General features: G+C 58.8%; 1 protein-coding gene across 1 annotated transcript in view; it reads left to right on the top strand.

The window, feature by feature from the left end:
- LOC137456104 (hydrocephalus-inducing protein homolog) overlaps positions 1-19765 on the top strand; it is a 65502-nt gene extending 45737 nt beyond the window's left edge. Inside the window, exons 39-61 of the mRNA XM_068167409.1 lie at positions 642-771; positions 1479-2057; positions 2500-2703; positions 3124-3326; positions 3464-3646; positions 3867-3986; positions 5136-5295; positions 5401-5577; positions 5993-6187; positions 6787-6886; positions 7508-7607; positions 8699-8867; positions 9462-9700; positions 10799-10901; positions 11503-11707; positions 12056-12294; positions 13176-13327; positions 14681-14873; positions 15537-15642; positions 16227-16487; positions 17102-17244; positions 17939-18157; positions 19640-19765. Coding sequence (XP_068023510.1) covers positions 642-771; positions 1479-2057; positions 2500-2703; positions 3124-3326; positions 3464-3646; positions 3867-3986; positions 5136-5295; positions 5401-5577; positions 5993-6187; positions 6787-6886; positions 7508-7607; positions 8699-8867; positions 9462-9700; positions 10799-10901; positions 11503-11707; positions 12056-12294; positions 13176-13327; positions 14681-14873; positions 15537-15642; positions 16227-16487; positions 17102-17244; positions 17939-18157; positions 19640-19759 — 4300 coding nt within the window. The 3' untranslated portion in view covers positions 19760-19765. The remainder of the gene's footprint in view (positions 1-641; positions 772-1478; positions 2058-2499; positions 2704-3123; positions 3327-3463; positions 3647-3866; positions 3987-5135; positions 5296-5400; positions 5578-5992; positions 6188-6786; positions 6887-7507; positions 7608-8698; positions 8868-9461; positions 9701-10798; positions 10902-11502; positions 11708-12055; positions 12295-13175; positions 13328-14680; positions 14874-15536; positions 15643-16226; positions 16488-17101; positions 17245-17938; positions 18158-19639) is intronic.
- The last annotated feature ends 393 nt before the right edge of the window (positions 19766-20158 follow it).

The following is a 20158-nucleotide window of genomic DNA, read 5'->3' as shown; positions in this document are numbered from 1 at the left end:
TCAGCAGGAGCAGGGAAGGGATTGTCCCCCTGTCCTGGGCACTGGGGAGGCCATAGCTCCAAGCCTAGATTCAGTTTTGGAAGGACACTGAAGGGCTGGAGTGTGTCCAGAGAAGGGCAATGAAGGTGGGGAAGGCTCTGGAGACTGCCAAACCCCTGTGGGGGTGGTGCTGAGGAGCATGGGTTAGTGGGCAGCTGGCAGTGCTGGGCTCCTGGTTGGACTTGATGATCTGAAAGATTTCTTCCATCCAAAGGGATTCTGTGAGTCTCTGATTCTGAGCACTGGTGCAGGGAGAACTAGGGGTAAGTGCTTGGTCAGCTGCTTTACTCGGGGAAATCAAGAGAGAGCTTCAGGCATCAGTGTGGAGTGATGGTGGAGCAGCCTTTGGCCGGTGCCTGGGGGGACCTTACTGGAGCAGCAGCAGGATTTAGCCCTTCCAACAGCAAAGCCTCACTGGGGCTGGCCTTGCAGACCCCCTCCCCCCTTTCCTCCCTTGGAATGTTCCCAGCCTCCCCAGCTTGAGGGAGATCCCTGGAGAGGTTGTAAGGGCTCTGCATGGGCTCAGGGTCAGTGGCTGAAGTGCAGGAGCCCAGGGCTCTGGTGGGGACTCTCAGAGCTGTTTTCCTTTTGCCTTGCTGCAGGGCGCTGCAGCGGCTGGCTGAAGAGCTTGAGGAGCAGCAGCAGGAGCTGCAGCACTGGAAGGAGGCAGAGGAGCTGAGGAAGTGGAAGCAGAGCAAGAAAGAGCAGAAAAGGCAGCCTCTGGTCAGGGAGGTGGGTGGCTGTGTGAGCAAGAGCCCTGGGGATCTTCCCGCTGAGCTGCAGCCCTGTTGAGAATGCAGCAGCCCCAGGCCGTGCTGGGCAGCCTGCTCCTGGCTGGGGCTGTGCTGGGAAACAACAGCTGGTGCCTGATGGTGCTGCTGCTTCACCAGGGGCTTTGCCACAGCTCTGGGGGTGAGCTGCTCTTTTGGGATCAGGCTGCCTTGGAGTCCTGGCTCCACACAACTCCAGACATGCCCTGGGAAGTCCTGGGTGGCTTTGGTCCAGCATTCCTCCCCACCCTGCTTGTGCCCTGCAGCTCTGAGCCAGGGCCTGCCTGGGAAGTGGGGTCTGCTCCTGCCTGCCTGGCAGGAGAGAGCAGCAGGACCCAGGTGTTTGTGAGCAGCCAGGCTTCCTAAAGAGTCAGGGGTACTCAGCATCCCCAGAAACGAGCCCCAAGGAGTGCTCAGGAGGAAGGAGGGCTCTGGAGTTTCCTGCTGGGCTTGGGGCAGCTCCTATGTTGCTGACTGCTTGTGGGTCTGGCACTGAGGGCTTTGGTTTCAGTTGAGCTCACCTGGGTACCAGCTGTGTTCTGGCCTGGGACTTGTAGAGCACCTGGCACAGATGATGCCTGGGCTGCTGTTGTAAAGATCATCAGTGTCCTGCAGCATTTGAGTCCTGCTTTGAAATGCTGATGGCTTTCTCCTGCTCCTCCTGCCCAGAGCATCAACACATCCAGCAGCAGCACCAAGCAGCTGAGTGTCAGTGAGCAGGCAGGCAAGAAGGGCTCTGCCAAGGAGGGCCCAGACTCTGCTGCAGCTGGCAAGGAAGATGAGAAGAAGCAGAGCAAGCTTGCCCCGGCAGACACCTGCTCAGAGCTAGAAGCCCAAGAGCAAGGCCAGGCTGACAGCAAGAACTTGGCCCTGAGCTTTAAGGCCTATGAGGCATCACAGAAAGATGTGGCACGTGTTTTGTCATGCTGGGACAGGGTGCAGGGTGTCCTGCTGTCCCCTTCAAAGCAGGAAGCTCAGCAGCAAGCAGAAGATCAGCAGCAGCATTTATCCAGGCCCAGAAGGCAGAAGGCTAAAAAGAAGGAGCGTCAGGAGAGGCAGGAGAAAGAGCTCCTGGAGAAACTGAAGCCTCCTGAGGCCCCCAAGTTGTCTCAGCTGGAAGGGGGAGGTGCAGCAGGGTCAGCCAGTGGCCAAGAAGTCGGCGTGCCCTGCTTGGACATCGAGGTGCTGAGCTCTGCAGATGTGCTGAGCACCATCCTGGAGAGCAGGAAGCTGCCAGGGGCAGAGCAGGTAGGGCCCCACAATGCTCAGGTGCTGAGCCTGCCCCGTGGGGGCCCTGGGGCCTTGTGTCCCAGCGGGTGCCAAGGGCACAGAGCCTTCTCCAGGCTGCTGCTGCTGTCCCTCAGCAGCCTTGTGCTTTGGCTGGGGGCAGAGGGAGTGCTCTCTGTGCAGGCCTCCTGCCTGTCAGCTGCTCTGCCAGTCTGGGGAGAAAGGGGGTGCCAGGGCAGCCCCTGGGCTTTGCTCCCTTCAGCTGAGTCACTTGGGGCAGAGATTCCTCTGCAGGTGCCACCTGTAGTCCTGGCCCTGCTCTGGAGCCTGCTCCCCACCCTGGGCAGAGCAAGGGCTGTGCTCCACCTCAGTCAATCAGAGCTCCCTAACAGCTCAGTGTCTTTCAGGAGGTGTGAGGATAGAGGCCACAGGAGCACGACCAAGGTTTGCTCTTCTGCTTTAGGTGCTGGATGAGCTGGGCCTGGGTCCCTCAGGGCCCCCCATTCCTCCCCCTGCTGTCTACTCTGTGGTTCACTGCCCAGCCAAGCGGGAGGTGCCTGCAGAAGTCCTCCAGCACTTTGTGCTCCTGCCAGCAGCTGCCACAGGGCCAGAAGAGGAGGAGGCTCCTGAAAGTGTTGTGGATGTCCCCACTGTGCCCACAGTGAAGGTGCCAGGACAGGGACCAGGCTGGATGGGGGCAAAGGGGCAGGTGGGATGGAAAAGGGTGAGAGTGGCAGGGCAGTGAAGATGTGACAGGGCCCAAGCCTGCAGAGATCCCTTCTGGCTGTCCAGAAGAAAGAGCTCTGCTTGAAACACAGGGCCAGTCTGAGAGGAGAGGCAAAGCCTCAGCAGCAAAGCCTGCTCTGCCCCTCAAACCTTCAGCTGGGAGGTGCAAAGATGGAGAGGAGCTGGCACTGAGTGCTGAAAGCCCTATCCTGGGCTGATCCCCAGCAATGTGGGCAGCAGGTCAAAGGAGAGGCTTTTGCCCCTGTGCTGTGCTCTGCTCTGCTGAGAGCTCCCCTGCAGTGCTGGCTCTCAGGGCAGGTCTCAGCTGTCTTTCCCTTTGCTCTCTCCCTTTGGGGTGAAGACCTCAGAGGAGCAGGGCACCCCAGCCAGAGGCCATTGGAGAAGGGAGAAAGGCAGCAGCAGCCAGGAGGCTGTGAGGGGAAAGCAGAGCTCTGGCTGTGGCAGGAGAGATCTCCAGGGACCAGCCACAGGACCCCCCAGCCGTTCCTCTGAGGGGGACCAAAGGCACGTGGACACCCTGCCCCCCCCAGAGAGCTGTGCCAGGTGAGCTGTGAGGGAGGAGGGATCCCTCTGCTTCAGGGCCAGCTTGCCAAGGAGGTTTCCCACCCCAGCTCCACCATGGCTCCTCCTGCTCTCCTTTGCTCCTCAGCAGTGCCTGAAGGTTCCTCTTTCCCTGCCAGGCTCAGCAGCTACCGCTGGGTAGTGCCTGCCCAGGGCCAGGTGGTGCTGCAGGTCCACTTCAGCTCCGCGCTGCTGGGCAGCTTTGAGCAGAGGCTGCACTTCGAGCTGCTGGGCACCAAGCGCCCCTACCAGCTGCACTGCAGGGGCACCTGCCTGTACCCCAGCATCAGCCAGGAGCCACGGTAAGGCTGGCCCCTGGGGCCGTCCCGCTCTGCTGCCCCTGAGCTCAGAGCTGAGACTCTGCCCCTTGTGCCCCTGGGACCTGCCTGAGCCCCCCAGCATCTCTTGCCGTGCTTGGAGCTGGGCAGCGGTGCTGTGCCTCAGCCAGCACTAAGAGTTCAGCCTTTGGGAGCAGGTTTTGTGCTCAGAGAATCTCCCAACTCTTCCTTCTCTCTGTGCCAGGGAGGTGTTTCCTCGCTGCAGGCAGAGCAAGGCAGCTGATGCCATCATCTCCAAGCAGTATGTCCTGAGCACGGGGATGTTCCACTTCGGGCCGCTGCTGTGTGCCAAGGCAAGAGACAGGTAGGTGCTGCCCAGCCCCCAGCTGTGCTGCTTGCAGGACCTTGTGCTTCCAGGAACATGCACCCAGGGGCACGATTCAGGGCAGGCCCGGGCAGAGAGCTGGGAGTTTGGTGGCTCCGAAGGAGCACAGCTGTGGCAACTTGAGCACCTAGCAGGCACAGGAGTGCTGGGGGGGATGGAGCTGATCTTCCTGCCCCCTGGGGGCTTTGGTGGCCAGAGCCAGGTGCTGCTTGCGGCCTGAAAGCAGCTTGGGGTCACTTGTCAGCCCCCATCTCAGCTTCAGCAGCTTTGTGCTGTTTGTTTCAAGTGCTGGGAGCTCTGTGGGTCAGCCTGAAGGAGCAAAGGAAGTTTTACTGCTGAGGGACTGGAAACCCTCCGTGAAATCTGCAGTGTCAGCAAGACTTGATGGTTGGAGCTGCTGTTGGGGGACAAGCACCTGCAGGGCAGGGCAAAGGGGATTTCCATTTTCCTGATCCTCACTGCTGGATAGAGTCTGGCCTTAAAATAATGTCCCTGCAGCTGCTGGCATCTTTCTGTTTTTCACTTCCCTCTTCTTTCAGCATTAGAAATGGAGGTTTGTCTGCAGGGGAGCTCTGGAGAGCTGGTGGCATTCTGACACCCCAGGGAGGTTAAATCAAAAGAGTTTAAAAACCAAAAGAGGATTTGGCCAGGCTGAGGCATTGCCTTTTTTTGACCTTTTCCCACCAACCTCTGTCCCACACCTGAACCAGGAGGTGTTTGTTAACTCTGGGATTCCTCTTGGGAAGGAATCCTTTTGCTTTCCCGCCCTCAGCCTCAGGCTCACCCAGGAGCTGGGCCCAGGCAGTCTCCTGGCTGCTTTGGAAGAGAGAAGCTGAGCTCTTGCCACACTTTCCTGGGAAGCCTGCAGGGAGGGAAAGCCAGCAGAGGAGGGGAGGAATCCAGGTGCCTGCTGTGCTTCTGTTTTGCCAGGCACCTTTGAGGTCCTGGTTTGTAGAAGGCCTCTTGAAGTGGCCTGTGCACACCTCTGGGATGGAGACACCAAGTGTGGGCTGGGCATCCAAGGAAGCAGGGAATGAACACAGGCAGCATGCAAGGTGTCCCACATGAGCCTTTCTCTCAGGCTGCTTGACAGAGCTCCCCTGCAGCCTTTGCCCTTTCTGTGGCCAGGTCCAAGGCTGTGCTGCAGGATGACAACTGCGAGCAGCTCTCCATCTGCAATGTCAGCCCCTGGGAGGCAGAGGTGCACTTCTCCTTTGAGCGGGGTGGCAGTGGGGGCACCTTCCTCTTGGAGCCTGCCAGCATGCAGCTGGGACCTAAGGAGAAGCAGGTAGGAGACAGGCAGGTGGGACAGGGAGCAGCAGCAGAGCCCAGGAGCTGCCCCTCCTGCTCACTGAATGTTCTTCTGTGCTTCTCTTTGTGGGGCTGGGGCCAGGAGCTGAGCATCTGGGCATACCCCACTTCACCTGGCCTGGTGGAAGACAGCCTCATCTGCTGCATCAAGGGCAACCCAGAGCCAGTGGTCTTCCACCTGTGCTGCCAAGGGGTGCAGGTGAAGCTGGGGGTCAGCCCCAAGCAGCTGCATTTCAACAGGGTGCTTCTGCACAGGTCAGTCAGGCCAGGGGCACTCTGCTGGGGGTGGCTCTGCTGCAGCTTCCCTTTCCTCAGCTTGGAGGCTGGGCCAGCAGCCCTCTTGCTCCCAGCACTTGCCAGCCTCTTGCTCACCGTTCCTTGCTGGCTGGGATGTCCCATGACAGTCCCCAGCTCTAGCCCCCCAGCAGTGGGTGCCCTGATGCATTTGCTTCTCCTCTGCTGGTGCAGAGAGAGTGGCTCTGGCTCTGGCTCTGCCTGCTGTTGGATCCCCTTCTGCCACCAAGCTCTCCCTAGGGGCCTCCCCTCTCAGGCTTGTGGCAAAGAGCAAAACCTGCAGGGTGGTTTCAGCCCCATGGGGAGGGCTGCTGCCAGCGGCAGGGCTGCCGCTGTGCCCCTCAGCAGCTGGCACTGAGCCTTGGTGTCTCCGCAGCGAGCACAGCAGGAGCCTGCTGCTGCGGAACAGCTGCCCCCTGCCGGTGGCCTGGAGGCTCAGCGGGCTGGAGAGCCTCGGCGAGGGCTTCTCGGTGTCGCAGAGGCAGGGCACGGTCGGGCCCCGCTCGGAGCTGGCCGTGCAGCTGTGCTTCAGGAGCACCAAGGCTCTCGGCGTGGAGAAGAAGCTCCGCTTGGAGGTGAGGGCACAGGGCCCTGCCTGGCAGAGCTGGGCAGAGTGCTGTGGGCCCTGGGGGATGGAGGCTGTGTCTGAAGGCAAAGAGGGCCAAAGGATGAGCCCTGAGGAGATTCCTTTGAGCCCACATTGTCTGGGCCCTTAGCACCAAGGGACCCTCACTGAAGGATGCTGCTTAGGAATACCTCAGTGCTGAGCAAGAGCTGAGGGTGGGGGGCAAGAAGCTGGAGCCAGGCAGTGGTGCCAGCACAGAACAAGGGGGAAGAGGCAGGAACTGGAAGCCAGGAGGCTCCAACATCTTTGGTGTGAGGGTGCTGGAGCCCTGGAGCAGGTTGCCCAGAGAGGTTGTGGAGTCTCCTCCTCTGGCTATTAAGGCTTTGTTCCCTGGGGTTTAGAGGCTGCATTGCAGTGAGGCTGCTGCCTGCTAAGAGAGAGTTGGCTGTCATTGCCACCTGCTCTGGGACACCTCAGGACTCTTGTGGGTGTTTGTACATCACACTGCCTCCCAGGCTGGGTAAAGACAGCTGCTAGAGACAAGGACTCCTCTTGTTTAGCAGGAACACTGAGGAGAATGACTTTAGGGTTTGCTTCTTGCTGCCTCAGGTTTCAGATGCAGAGAATGTCCAGGGTGTTGTTCAGGTGGAGAACATTGAAGTTGTGGCTGAGGCCTACGAAGTTGCTCTGAACAGCACCCTGCCTGAAGGTCAGTGGCTGGCCCCAGAGCAAAGGAGTTCAGAAGCATTGCACAGCTGGGGCAAGTGGGGGATGGGATGGGGTGGGGTGGGATGGGATGGATGGGATGGGGTGGGGTGGGATGGGGTGGGATGGGATGGGGTGGGGTGGGATGGGATGGGATGGGGTGGGATGGGGTGGGGTGGGATGGGGTGGGGTGGGACAGCAATGCAGGCCTGGCATGGATCCATGGCACAGGTCTCTTGCCAGCTGTGTGGAGTAAAGCACTGTCAGGTCACACAGTGCCTTGCCTCTCTCACACCTTGAAGTGTGCCCCTTTGAAACACCAGGGGTGGGAACAAGCAGCTGGCAGTTCCTGAAGGCTCAGTACAGCACATCAAGTGGTTGATCTGTGCTTGTAAGCAAGGAGGTAGAGGCTGAGCTCCTTGGCTGCTAAGCCCTACAGATCCTCCCTGAGTAAGAAGAGCAAAGGGCAGCAAAGCAGCCAGAGAAACCTTGCAAGGCTGGAGACTTGCTGAGCAGAGCTTTGTCCCACCTGAGCTCTCCCAGTCTCTGTCTCCTGACTGGGTGCAGCCTGCAGCAGCTCCAGCATCCTCCCCATCCCTTCCCTCGCTCTGGGGGTGTCCTGCAGGTGCAGATGGCTGTGTGAACTTTGGAGTCCTGGAGGTCCTGGGGAGTGCCAAGCAAGTGCTGACCCTGAGGAACCAAGGGCAGTGCAAGCTTGCATACAGGTTGGTCCAGCTGCCTGCTCTGGGAGTGCCTGGGGCCAGCACCTGCCCAGGCCTGCAGTCTGCTCCTGTGGCTAGAAGCTGTTCCCATGCTGGCTGCCTCATGGTGTGTGTGACCACTGGGACTGTCCTGAGCTCCAGGCTCCATTTGCATGGAGAATCCAGCCCCAGCCCAGCAGTTCTGCACAGCTCAGCAGGCACCACAAGGAGAGCCCCTGGGCTCTGGGGTGCAGTAAGAAGAGTGTGGCCAGCAGGTCAGGGGACATTCTCCTCTGCCTGTCCTCTGCCCTAGGGAGACCACCTCTGGAGTCCTGGCTCCAGCTCTGGGCTCCTCAGTGCAAGAGGGAACCACTGGAGAGGGTCCAGCAGAAACTAGAAAGGTGCTGAGGGGCCTGGAGCAGCTCTGTGAGGAGCAAAGGCTGAGAGCCCTGGGGCTGCTGAGCCTAGAGAAGAGCAGCCCCAGAGGGGAGCTGAGCAATGCTCAGCAGGAGATAAAGGACCTGTGGCAGGCAAGAGGTTGGAGCCAGACTCCTGACAGTGGTGTCCAGGGACAGGCCAAGGGGCAGTGGGCACAAACTGGAACCCAGGAAGTTCCATCTGAGCAGGAGGAGAAACTTTGCTGTGAGGGTGCTGGAGGCCTGGAGCAGGCTGCCCAGAGAGGTTGTGGAGTCTCCTTCTCTGCAGAGATTCCAACCCCCCCTGGCCCTTGTGCTCCTGGGCAAGCTGCTGTGGGTGCCCTACTTTAGCAGGGGGCTTGCACCAGATGATCCCCAGAGGTCCTTTCCAAACCCTCCCATGCTGGGGGTCTGGGATTTTGTGCCCCTGAAGTTGAGGCCAGTCCCTGCTGAGCTCTGTTGCTGTCCTTCCAGGGCTAAGTCCTTTCTCTTCAGGAGACTCTTTAGAGGAGGAATGAAAACGCTGGGGGTGGAGGGGAGCTGCCAGCACTCAGCACTGCCTGGCTCTGCCAGGGCCTGGGGCTCCTAAGCACAGCAGAATTCTTTGGTTGGTTTTTACTGGTCCCATGCCAGGTCCTGGCTGTGCTGCTGGCCCCTGGGCTGTTCACTGCAGAGATCTTCTTCTCCTTCCCTCCCCAGGTTCAGGCTGCGCCCCACAGACCCCGGAAGCCGTGACCTGGCCTCCCACCTCACTGTGCAGCCCCAGCAGGGCCTGCTGCCTGCCTCTGAGCATCCTGTCCGTGTCCAGCTGCTCTTCCACCCCCAGAGGGAGATCAGCATTGAGGACAAAGCCATCCTGCTGTGCCAGGTGAGCTGCCTGGGGCAGGCAGGGTGAGCACAGCTGGGCTGAGGGGGTCAGGAGGACATGGCTGTGCTGGAAAGCAAGCTTTAGCTGGGGAACCTTCTGTTATTTGCACACAGCAAAGGCTTTCAGAAGCCAGCTCTGGCCCTTCCAGTGCTGGAGGGGGCCAATCCAAAAGCTGGGGACAGACTTTGGATCAGGGCCTGCTGGGACAGGACAAGGGGTGATGGTTTGAAACTAAAAGAGGAAGATTCAGCCTGGATAGGAGGAAGAAATGTCTGACACTGAGGGTGGTGCCAGCCTGGCCCAGCTTGGCCAGGGAGGTGGTCATTGCCCCATCACTGGAAGCACTGCAGGTCAGGTTGTTTGGAGCTCTGAAGCACCTGCTCTGCCCTCAGGTGTTCCTGCTGACTGCAGGAAAATGGAAGCAATGACTCCTCCAAGCCAACCCATTCCATGATTCTAAGAGGGGCTGAAAATGCAGTTCTGGAGAAGGACTTCAGAGCAGGGGGATGAGCTGATGGGCACCTGGGCTGTGGCCACAGGCCAGAGCCAGAGGTTGGGCTCTGCTGGATTTACCAAGGCCTGCCCTGGTTGCAGGTGCTGGAGCCCAAGCTGAGGGCAGGAGGGGAGCCCATTGCCAGCATCCCAGTGAGGCTCTCAGCCAGAGCTGTCTTCAGCCAGTACAGCATCAGCCCTGCGGCGCTGCTCGACTGCGGGGCCATGGCCAGCGGCACCAGGAGGGCCTGCAGCTTCCTGCTGCAGAACAGAGGCCTCCTGCCCTTCCAGTTCCTCATCTGCAGAGCAGAGCAGGCTGCAGCTGAGCCCACAAAGAAAAGGTGAGAAGGCCTGCAGCAACCTTCCTGCTGGAGGAGGCCCCACAGCAGGGCTGGCGTGTGGCAGGCAGCCAGGACACACAAGCAGGCTGCACTGTGAGTCCTGGGGCCAGGTTTGGGCCCCTTACTCCAAGAGCATTGAGGTGCAGGAAGGTGGCCAGGGAAGGACAACAAAGCTGGGGAAGGGTCTGGAGCACATGGGCTGTGAGGAGCAGCTGAGGCACCTAGCATTGTTTAGCCTGGAGAAGAGGAGGCTGAGGGAAGCCCTTCTGGCTCTCTACAACTCCCTGAAGGGAGGCTGGAGCCAGGTGAGGTTAGTCTTTTCTCCCAAGGAACAACTGCTAGGACAAGAGGACACAGCCTCAAGTTGTGCCAGGGGAGGGTTAGGCTGCACATGAAGAACAATTTCTTCCCCTTGAGGCTTGTCAAGGCCTGGCCCAGACTGCCCAGAGCAGTGGTGGAGTGCCTGCTCCTGGAGGGGTTTCAGAGCTGTGGAGAGGTTGGTGCTGGTCTCCTCTCACAGGTAATTAGTGACAGGGAAAGAGGGAATAGCCTCAAGCTGTGACTGGGTAGGTTCAGACTGGGCATTAGGAAAAACTGTGTCCCAGCAAGAGTGGTCAGGAGAGGAATGTGCTGCCCAGGGAGGTGGTGGAGTCACCAAGCCTGGGTGTGTTTGAAGGTCGTTTAGATGTGGTGCTTGGTCTGTTCCAGCCCCAACACCTCTGTGACTCTGTGAGGTGTGGTGCTGAGGGCCATGGCTTAGTGGTGACCTGTAGTGCTGGGGTCAGTCTTGGCCTTGCTGACCTTAAAGGTCTCTCCCAACTAAACAAGTCCATGTTCTGTGAGCCCTGGGTTATTGTCTGCCTGTGCAGTTGGCTTGTGAGCAGGGAGGAGAGAGATGCCAGAGAATCCTCCTGCTCATCCTCATGCAGCTGCTGCTGGAGCCCATCTGCCCATCAGCTACAGCCACAGGTGGTGCAGGGGGCTGTGAAGAGCAGGAGGACTTTCTTCCCTGGGGAGGAAGGGTTGGCTGTGGAGAAGGGCAGGAGGAGCTCAGCCTGAGGGATGTTCTCTGCTCTCTCCTCTGGGTGCACATCAAAGGAAGTTCTCCCACTCCCACAAGCAGGGGAGCTCCAGTGGAAGGTCTGCTGCAGCCAAGCAGAGCAAGCCCTTGCTGCCAAAGGAAACCAAGCCCTCCGTGAAGGTGGGTGGCTCCTGCTCCCCAGGACAGGCTCCTCCCCTGCTGTGCCCAGGCTGGGGGCTTGTGCCCACGGCATGGGACAGGGGCTGCATGGGGGAGACCCATCCTCTGCCAGCCCTGAGCAGAGGAAGGAGCTGCTCAATGCTGTGCTCTTGCTCAGCCCTGGAGCTGTGGGGCCAAGGGGAAGGGATCTGTACCTGGGAGCTGCTGGCCAAAATGAGGCTGTGAGTGCCACAGCTGTGGAGTGTCCCTGCTGAACTCCCAGTCCAGGGACAGGAGATGACCTTGCCTTGCCTTCTGCCCAGTCTGCTCTCCTCTCTGATGGTTTCTCACAGTTCTCTCTGCTCTCCTGTTTCACACTGGAGGCTGAAGGACCCCAGCTCCCACCTTCACCCTTTACAGCCCAACTCCTTTCTCTAAGCCACTCAGGCTAGGCCTGCACATCTCCTTAGCTTGTTCCTCTCATCCTGGGTTGTGCTCTGGGCCGTGGTGTCATCCCTGCCTGCCCTGGGCCCAGCTGGAGGCCAAGGCCCAGGGTCCTCCTTGCTGGGATGCTCAGAGTGAGGCTGTTTGCCATCAGCCTCTGCTGGGACTCTTTCTGCAGGCTCGCCTCACCCTGGGCATGTTCACAGTGTCCCCTGCCTTTGGCTCCATCCTTCCTGGGGAGCAGCAGCTGGTGACAGTAGATTGTGCTGCGGAGCTGCCAGGGCCGTGCCAGGAGCAGCTGCTCATCGACATCAGCAACAGAGACCCCAGGGACAACCCTCTTGGCATCCCCTACACCCTGCTGGCCGAGTCCTGCCTTCCAGGTGAGTGCTGCCCACGGGTTCCTGTGGCCAGGCTGCTGCTGCTCGGCACCCAGCCTCAGTCCTGGGACAGAGCAGACAGCCTGAGCCTGACCTTGCATCTCTCTGCCAATCCTCAGAGGTTCTTGCCAAGCCCACCAGTGGGAGAGGCTGGGAGGGATGCATGGAAGGATCAAAAGAAACCCTTTCAGACTGAGGGTGCCTGAGCTCCATCCTCACAGGCAGCTCCCCCACCCAAGGCTGGGGTTTGCAGCTCCCTGGGCAGAAAGAGCTTCTCAGAGGCCAGCAGGGGCAGGGCAGGTCAGCAGGAAGGATTCTCCATCCTCAGCCCTCCCTCTGCTCTGCTCACAGCATTCGTGGCTGATGACCTTGAGGCCATCTTTGAGGGGCATCAGATCTGCAGCAGCAGCAACCTCTGCCAGGTCCTCCAGACAGTGCAGGAGCAGCAGGGGGTGTTCCTCACAGATGAGAACAAGTTCATCTTCACCAACGTCCTGGTTGGGCACCAGGCCACGGCACGCTTCAAGATCTGCAATGTGAACAGAATCCCCTGCCATGTGCTCCTCTCCATCAAACCCAGCCCCAGCAAGGTAAGAACAGGAGGCCTTGGGGAGTCTCTGAAGGCTGTGTGGCATCTGCCTTGTTCTCCAGCTTCCTTGCTTCCTTTTGCCCAGCCTAGTGCAGCTCAGGGCAGGTGAGAGCTGGGCTGCATTCAGTGTGTCTCAGGCAAGGTTTTAGCTCCAGGCCCCTGGGGCTTTGGAGTGAGACCTGAGCCCTTCTGAACATCTCTTGGAAGCACAGGCAGAGGAGGAGCTTTTCCTCAGCTTTGAGCCAGGGCTCCAAGCAGACCCTTTTGGGGTGGGCTTGGTCTCCTCTCAAAAGGAATAAGTGCTAGGACAAGAGGACATGGCCTCAGGTTGTGCCAGGGGAGGGTTAGGTTGGACATGAGGAGCAATTTCTTTCCCTTGAGGGTTGTCAAGGCCTGGCCCAGGCTGCCCAGGGCAGAGGTGGAGCCCCATCTCTAGAGGGATTTCAGAGCTGTGGAGCTGTGGTGCTGAGGGCCATGGTTTGGTGGTGACCTGGCAGTGCTGGGCTTAGAGTTGGACTTGATGATCCTAAAGGTCTCTTCCAACCAAAGCCATTCTCTGCTTTCCTTAGGCTCCCTGCTCTTTGCCCCTTCTCTTTAAAGGCCAGGGGCAGGTTCTTTGCAGGGTTCTCCATGCAGTCCCCACTTCCCATGTGTGCTGGAGGTCTGAGCAGCGCTGAAAGCAAGCTTTGCACTCCTGGGCTTGATGGCAGCCCCCTGGGGCAGCACTGCTTTGGCTTCCCCCCCGAGACAGATGGAGCCTGTCTAGGGAAGCCAGAAGGGGGCCACACTGTCTGGGGCTGTTCCTCATGATCCTTGTATGGGTGAGACAGCAGCACATGGAGAAAAGTTTCCTCCTAACAGCCTTCTCTGGGCTTCCCCAAGCTGAAGAGCCACTCTGGCCAGGTGTTTGAGGTGGATCCTGTCCGGCTGTCCGTGCCCAGCTGCTCCCAGGCCTTTGCCACGGTCACCTTCACTCCACGGAAGGTGAAGAGCTACCATTGCACTTTTGAGGCCTCCCTCGATGTCCACACAAGGTAACTCACCTCAGGAGAGCTTGGGAGGGGACCTTCCTGAGAGCTTCTAGCTCTTTGAGTAGCCTTGGGTAGAGTACTCAGCGTTACAGCATCCCAGCAGGGAGGGGCTTGGAAGGGAGCTCTAGGGATCATCCAGCCCCACCCCCTGCCTGAGCAGGGCACCCACAGCAGCTTGCCCAGGATCCCCATGGCCAGGGGACTGTGGAATCTCTGCAGAGAAGACTCCCCAAGCTCTCTGGGCAGCCTGCTCCAGGGCTCCAGCACCCTCACCTCCAGGATCCCCTCTGGGGCTGCTCTTCTCCAGGCTCAGCAGCCCCAGGGCTCTCAGCCTCTCCTGCTGACAGAGATGCTGCAGAGAACTCAGAAGCTGTAGCTGCGAGATCCAGCAGAGCCGGGGAGTCAGTGCCCTGCTGTAGCCTGCAGCAGTGCCTGTGAGGGCAGTGGGACACTGACACTGGCCCAGGGTGCCCAGAGAGGTGGGGAATGCCCCATGCTTGGAACCATGCCAGGTCAAGTTGGCTGGGGCTCTGAGCAAACTGCTGGAGTTGCCAAGGGCCCTGCTGCCTGCAGGGGGCTTGGACTGGATGAGCTTTCAAGGTCCCTTCCAAGCCAAAGCATTCCAGGATTCTCTGATGCCAAGGAGCCAACAGGGAGTGGATGAATCAGGAAGCAATGGAGCTGTGTGCAGCTTCAGCTGAGCTGGAGAATGCCAAGGACAGAGGATTGTTTCCATGCCCTGAGCCAGCTGCCCTTGTTGCCTCCTTGTTCCTGTGCTCAGGAGGTGATCTGGTGGATCTCCTGGGGTGCATGAAGATCTTTGATGCTAAAGGAGCCATTGGATCCCCTCTAAAAGACCCCAGCTCTTCTGCCCTAGGCCCTGTGTGTGTCCTGGGCCTGCCTTGCCCTTGCCCAGCCCTTTAGTAGCTGAGCTGGGACTGGATCCATCAGTCTGCTGCCCTAAGGAGCAATTCCTGCTCTGAGCCTCTGTGGAGATCACCTTCCCTGCTGGGGTCACTGATTTGCCCCTTCTGCCTTGGAGACTTTTCCATGCTCTGCTCATGCTCCTTGCTTCTGTCTCACCTCAGCACAGCCAGGGAACCTGCCCCATGGCCTCTGTCACCTCCTCATGTCTCTGCTGCCCTGCAGGGCTCCTCTGAGTGAAATGGTTTGAACTGGTGCTCTGGGAGGCTCTGGCTCTGCAGAGCAGATTCCTCTTGGATGGGACTGGGTGGAGAGGGGCAAGGGGGAGCTGTGTCCTGGGGGCCAGGAGCCCCAGGCAGGGGAAATGCAGCAGGTGGCCCTGGCTCCACTGCTTGCCAAGTGAGCAGTGGCTCTGCTGCCCCTCTCCTGCAGCCCTGCAGCAGTGAGAGCACAGAGCCTGAGCTTTGAGATCAGCGGCGAGGGGAAGCTGCCGGAGGTGAGGGTCCTGCGCCCGGCGCTGAAGGACAGGAGAGGGAACCCCCTGCTGCTCTTCAGGAGGCTCCTGCTGGGGGCCTGGGAGAAGCTGCCCCTGGTCCTGCAGAACTCTGGCCCTGTCCCTGCCCAGGTGAGCAGCTGCTGAGGGAGCTCTGCTCTGGGAACAAGGCTGCTGCTGGGCAGGAGAGGGCCCAGCGCAGCCGGTGAGGGTGGGCAGGGGCCCCACTGCTCTGCAGGTGCCCTTGGAGCCCAAAGGAAAGCCTTGGCTTGTGCTCAGAGCCCCTCTGTGGCAGGAGGACGACCTCCTGAGCTTCTGCTGTGGCAAAGCAGTGGGCAGAGGCTCGTGCCTCAGCAGCCCTTCACTTTTGCCTCCACCTCCTTTGCAAGCTCTGCTGCTGTCCTTGCCAGCCTTGAGCCAGCCCTGGGCTTTGTGTTTTCCCTGCCTCAGGGAACAGCCTGGGAAGGGGCCTCAGAAAGTCTGTTGGAAGCCCCTGGCTGACTTCTGCTTGCCAGGAAGGGAGTTCCTCTGGGAAAGGGGATTTTGGGACCTTCTCAGGGAAACACAACTCAGAGAGTCAGGCTGGAGCCTTCCTGTCCTGCCTGCTTCTGTTTCCATCCCCTCCCAGTGTCTCTGGATGCCTGGCTTTGGGCTGGTTTCGCTCCAGCCTTGTGCTCAGAGCTGTGTTGGAAGGGGGGCAGCGTGCTGGGCTGCCCGTGGTGGAACAGCAGCAGTGTGGGCTCAGGCCCTGGGCCATGCTGTGCCCACCCCAGTCTGGTCCTGCTCTTTTCCCAGGTGCTGCTGGACCTGCTGGATGAAGAGGGAGTTTTCTTCTTGAAAGCCAGGCCCAGCACCAAATGCCTCTACCAAGCTGTGGGCATGAAGGACTCTGCTGGGGAAGGTGAATTCATCCCCCATGAAATGTGGTCACTCACAGAGGGAAAACTTGTGTCCTGCTGCTGGCTTGGCCAAGCAGCAAGCAGCTGTTGGCCAGAGCTTGTGTCCTGGGGCTCTCTGGGGCTTTTGCACATGGACTCTTTGCAGGGTTGATTTCTACCTGGCAAGCTCTAGGAAGCTTTTCCATTCTTATGGAGGTGGTGGGTTGAGTCCTGGGGGGGGGTAACACCACTTCAGTGGAGCATCTGAGGTCTGTGCTGCGTATGGGGAGTCCCCAGCCTGAAGGGAGGCTGCCCCTGAGCTCACAGCCAGCCAGCAAAAGCCCAAAGCACTCTGACTCAGCTCTGCTTAAGGCAGGAGCTATCTGGCTGCAGTTTGAGCCAGGGCTGAGCACTGAGCTGAGCTTAAGACAACTAACAGGGATGGCCCTGGTAGTGTCACAGCTTTGTGACCATGGGAGGAGGGTCTGGAAGCACTGGTGAGCCAGGCTGTGCTTAGAGACAGCTGGTTTTCAAGCTCCTGTTCCTTTTCTGGAGCATGGAAATGTTTGCAGTGCCTCACCTGTCCCTGGTGTCCATCTCTGTGCAGAGAGGAAGCCCCACACTGCTTCCCTGCTCCTGCAGCGTGGGCAGACAGCAGAGTTTGAGGTGGTTTTCAAGCCCACCCTGGCCCAACGCCTGGAAGGGAAGCTCCACCTGTCCGTGCTGGACAACCCCTCTGAGACCACCATCAGGCTGCTGGGGGAAGGCTATGAAGATGACTTCACCCTGGACAACATCCAGGGACTAGTGGCAGACAGGGAGGAGCAGAAGCTCCCTGAGAGCAGCCTGGAGGAGGACAGCCTGGAGGGTAAGAGGAGAGGCTGCCAGGGTGTAGCAAGGAACCTCCAGGGCTGGGCACACCTTGTGGCAGCACAGGGCTGGCCCAGATTTAGCAGCCAGCTGCTGTCACCTTTTGTAGCCTGCAGAGCAGCCTTGCTTGGGAGCCCCAGGGCAGGTGCCCTGTCAAGGGAGAAGTTTGCAGGCCAGCAGGGAGGGCTCAAAGGAAGCAGCTTTTGATTGAGGAGCTCTAAAAGGAGGTCTGCCAGCCCATGGGGTGCTGTGAAGAGCACATCTGATCATTTGTGTCCTCTCTGGGTGGACTGCTTGGTGGCTAAGGAATTGGTTGGATAGTCACAGCCAGAGGATAGTGATCAACAGCTCAATGTCCAGATGGAGACTGGTGTCCCTCAGGGGTCCATGCTGGGCCCAGAGCAGCCCTGCAGAGAAGGACTTGGGGGTGCTGGAAGGTGCAGATCTGGAGGTGAGCTGGCGCTGTGATCTCAGCCCAGGCCCAGACATGTCCTGGGCTGCATGTCCCAGGGGAAGGAAGGCTTGGAGAAGGTAGAGCTGGAGTCCTGTGTGTCTGTGGGGGGCAGAGGGCTCTCCCCTCATGCTGAGAGCTCTCTCTCTCATTGCCAACAGCTGACCCAGGGGATCACATCCAGTTTGGGTTCTGTCCCGTTGGCACCCCCTGCACCGTGACCTTCACCATCGCCAACCGCAGCAGGGGGCAGGCCCTGCGCTTCCAGTGGCTGCCTGAGCCTCCCTTCCACTTCTGCCCCCAGGTGAGCTTGGTTGTCTCTGCTTTTCCCTGCTGCTCACACCCTGCCTGGCAGCTGTCTGGGAGCCACCATGGAGCAGTGAGAACCCCTTTCAGTGCCACCTAGGAGATGCCATCCCTGGCTTTGCTGGGGCCAGAAGAGCTCCGTGTTGTGGGACATGGCATCTTTTGGTGGTGTTCTTCTCCATCAAAACCCAGATAAATCCTCAGTAAGATGCAGTTTGACACAATCCCAGCATGGTGGGAGTTGGAAGGGACCTCTGGGAGTCATCTAGTGCAACCCCCCTGCCAAAGCAGGGCACCCACAGCAGCTTGCCCAGGATCACAATGGCCGGGGGGGTGTGTTTGAATCTCTGCAGAGAAGGAGACTCCACAACCTCTTTGGGCAGCCTGCTCCAGGGCTCCAGCACCCTCACAGCAAGGAATTTTCTCCTCTGGCTCAGATGGAACCTCCTTGGTTCCAGTTTGTGCCCCTTGCCCTGTCCCTGGGCACCACTGAGAGGAGTCTGGCCCCATCCTCTTGTGCCCCACCTTCTAGCTCTTGATAAGCTTTGAGAGATTGTCTCTCAGGCTGCTCTTCCCCAGGCTCTCAGCCTCTCCTCACAGAGGTGTTGCTGGCATAGCTGCTCCCCATGCCCACAGCCTGTGATCCCTTGCCAGTGATCCCAGGTTGGTCTTGGCTCTCTGCTTCTCCCTAGGTGGGACACCTCCATGCTGGCTGTGTGAAGGACATCACAGTGACCTTGCAATCAGAAGTTGAGGTCACCTTTAAAAAGCACCCAGTGAAGTGTCAGGTGTCCAGGATCTCCTTCCAGCTGCCACCAGAGGAGGTCCCTGACTGGGATGACAGCCTGCAGGCCATCAAGTGGGTGGATACCACAAGGGCCCCAGGTGCCACCTGGCCTGTCAAGAAGAAGGTGAGAAGCACAGCAGCAAAAGCTCCCTGAGCTGCCACAGGAAGGTCTGCTGATGGCAGCAGATCTCCATCTCTGCTGGCTGAGCTGCTCCTCCTGACAGTGAATCCATCCCTGAATGGGAACCAGCAGGATGTGTTAGAGGAAAGGATGCTGCTGAGGGATCTGAGGGCTCAGACAAGATGGGGAAGTCTCTTGGACAAGAGAGGCCAACCCTAAACCAAGAGCTGAAGTGTTGCAGTCTGTGTTGGATGGGAGCTCACAGTTTTGAACCCACTTGCACGGCATGGTGGGGGTTGGAAGGGACCTCTGGAGGTCATCCAGTCTCAACGCCCTGCTAAAGCAGGGACACCCCCAGCATCTTGCCCAGGATCACAATAACCAGGGGGGGTTGAGATCTCTGCAGAGAAGGAGACTCCACAGCCTCTCTGGGCAGCCTGCTCCAGGCCTCCAGCACCCTCACAGCAAAGAATCTTCTCCTCCTGGTCAGATGCAACCTCCTGGGCTCCAGTTTGTGCCCCTTGCTTCTTGTCCTGTCACTGGGCATGACTGAGAAAAGAGTCTGGCCTCATCCTCTTGCCCCCCAACCTCCTGCCCCCCACTTTAGCTGTTGGTCAGCACTGAGCAGATCTCCATTCCCTGGAGTTCAGATCTGGTTTAGATTCAGTGCCTTTGAACTCCCAAGGAGTTGAATCCCCTGCTTCTTGTTTTGGCTGCAGAGCAGCAGTAGCAGCACTCTGCTGTGTGTGCTGCGGAGCCCCCCAGCACCCTGGGGCTGAGCTTTGAGCGTTGTCTGCACTGAGCAAGGCAGCAAAGCTGGCCAAGGGTCTGGAGAGCAGGGCTGATGGTTGGACTCGACAATCATCCAGGTCTTTTCCAACTCCAACGCCCTCTGCTGTTGGCTGTGGGGATCTCAGCAGCAGCTTCTGCTTTGACTTTCCTTGCCCAACACACTTCTCTTGGGTGATGGCTCTGCCCCAGCTGCTGAGCCACTGCAAGACCTGGAACCCAAATCGTTTTGCCTAGCAGAGGCAGAGCAGTCAGAGACTTTCCAAATGAGTTCACTCCCAGCCCCGAATGCCCCTTCCCAGCCCCCAGCAGTGTGGTGGCTGCCCCACACCAGACATCTCTCCGGAAAGTCCTTTGTCTTAAAAAGAGTTTCCGGAGCTGTTCATTCTTGGGGTTCTCCACCCACAGCCTCCAGGAGGGAAACTGCAGGCCGCTAGGTTTATAGGGGCCAGGAAAAGCAAGGTCAGGCACTGGTACCCAGTGGCAGTTCCCACGTGTGTGCTTGCAGTGCTGGCGCTGCTGGCTTTGGTCAGCAGGTGACACACAGCCTACAGCAGAAGGGTCTCCTGCTGCCGTCTTCATGGGATGAGCCATGGGAATGTCCTTCCTAGCCCCTCTGTGTGGCTGCTGTTGGAGGCTCCCTGATCAGCCTGGCACTCAGGGCCCTGCTCAGTGACTCTTCTCTTCTCTTTGCAGGTGCTGGAGCCAGAGGCAGAACCAGCTCACACTGTCTTGGAGAGCAGCAGCCGTGAGGTGCACATTTTCCTCAGCGCTGTTGTCACTGGCTCAGAGTGTGATGAAGAGGTTATTAATTAATATGAAACACAGAAATATTAATGTTATTAATTATTAAAATAATTAATAACCACTATTTGATGTACATATTCTAGTGCACAGCTGTGCAATACATCCCAGAAGTGGTTTAGTATTTATCATTTGGACTCCATTGGAATATTTACAGAGTTAATTTCTATGAATCTAAGGAAGGGTGCAATTCCACTGCTTGTCCACCAGATGGCGGGTTGATGGGACATTGGCAGCTGCTTAACTATATAGAGAGACATTACAATGCATCAGAGGTGACTTTGCTAGACGCGGGTGCTTTGAACCAAATGTTAATGAGTAAGTGGAAAGCACGGGGGAAGATTCACTGTGTCCTTTGTTGTAGCAGTCTGCTGTCACCGGGCTGGCTCCTGACTGGTCCAGATGGTGACA

Source organism: Melanerpes formicivorus, unplaced genomic scaffold, assembly GCF_026170545.1.
Source record: "Melanerpes formicivorus ecotype bairdi unplaced genomic scaffold, bMelFor1.0.p_v2 SCAF_116, whole genome shotgun sequence".
NCBI lineage: Eukaryota > Metazoa > Chordata > Aves > Piciformes > Picidae > Melanerpes > Melanerpes formicivorus.
Note: the sequence above shows the minus strand (reverse complement) of the source record. Positions and strands in the feature narration are given on the sequence as shown.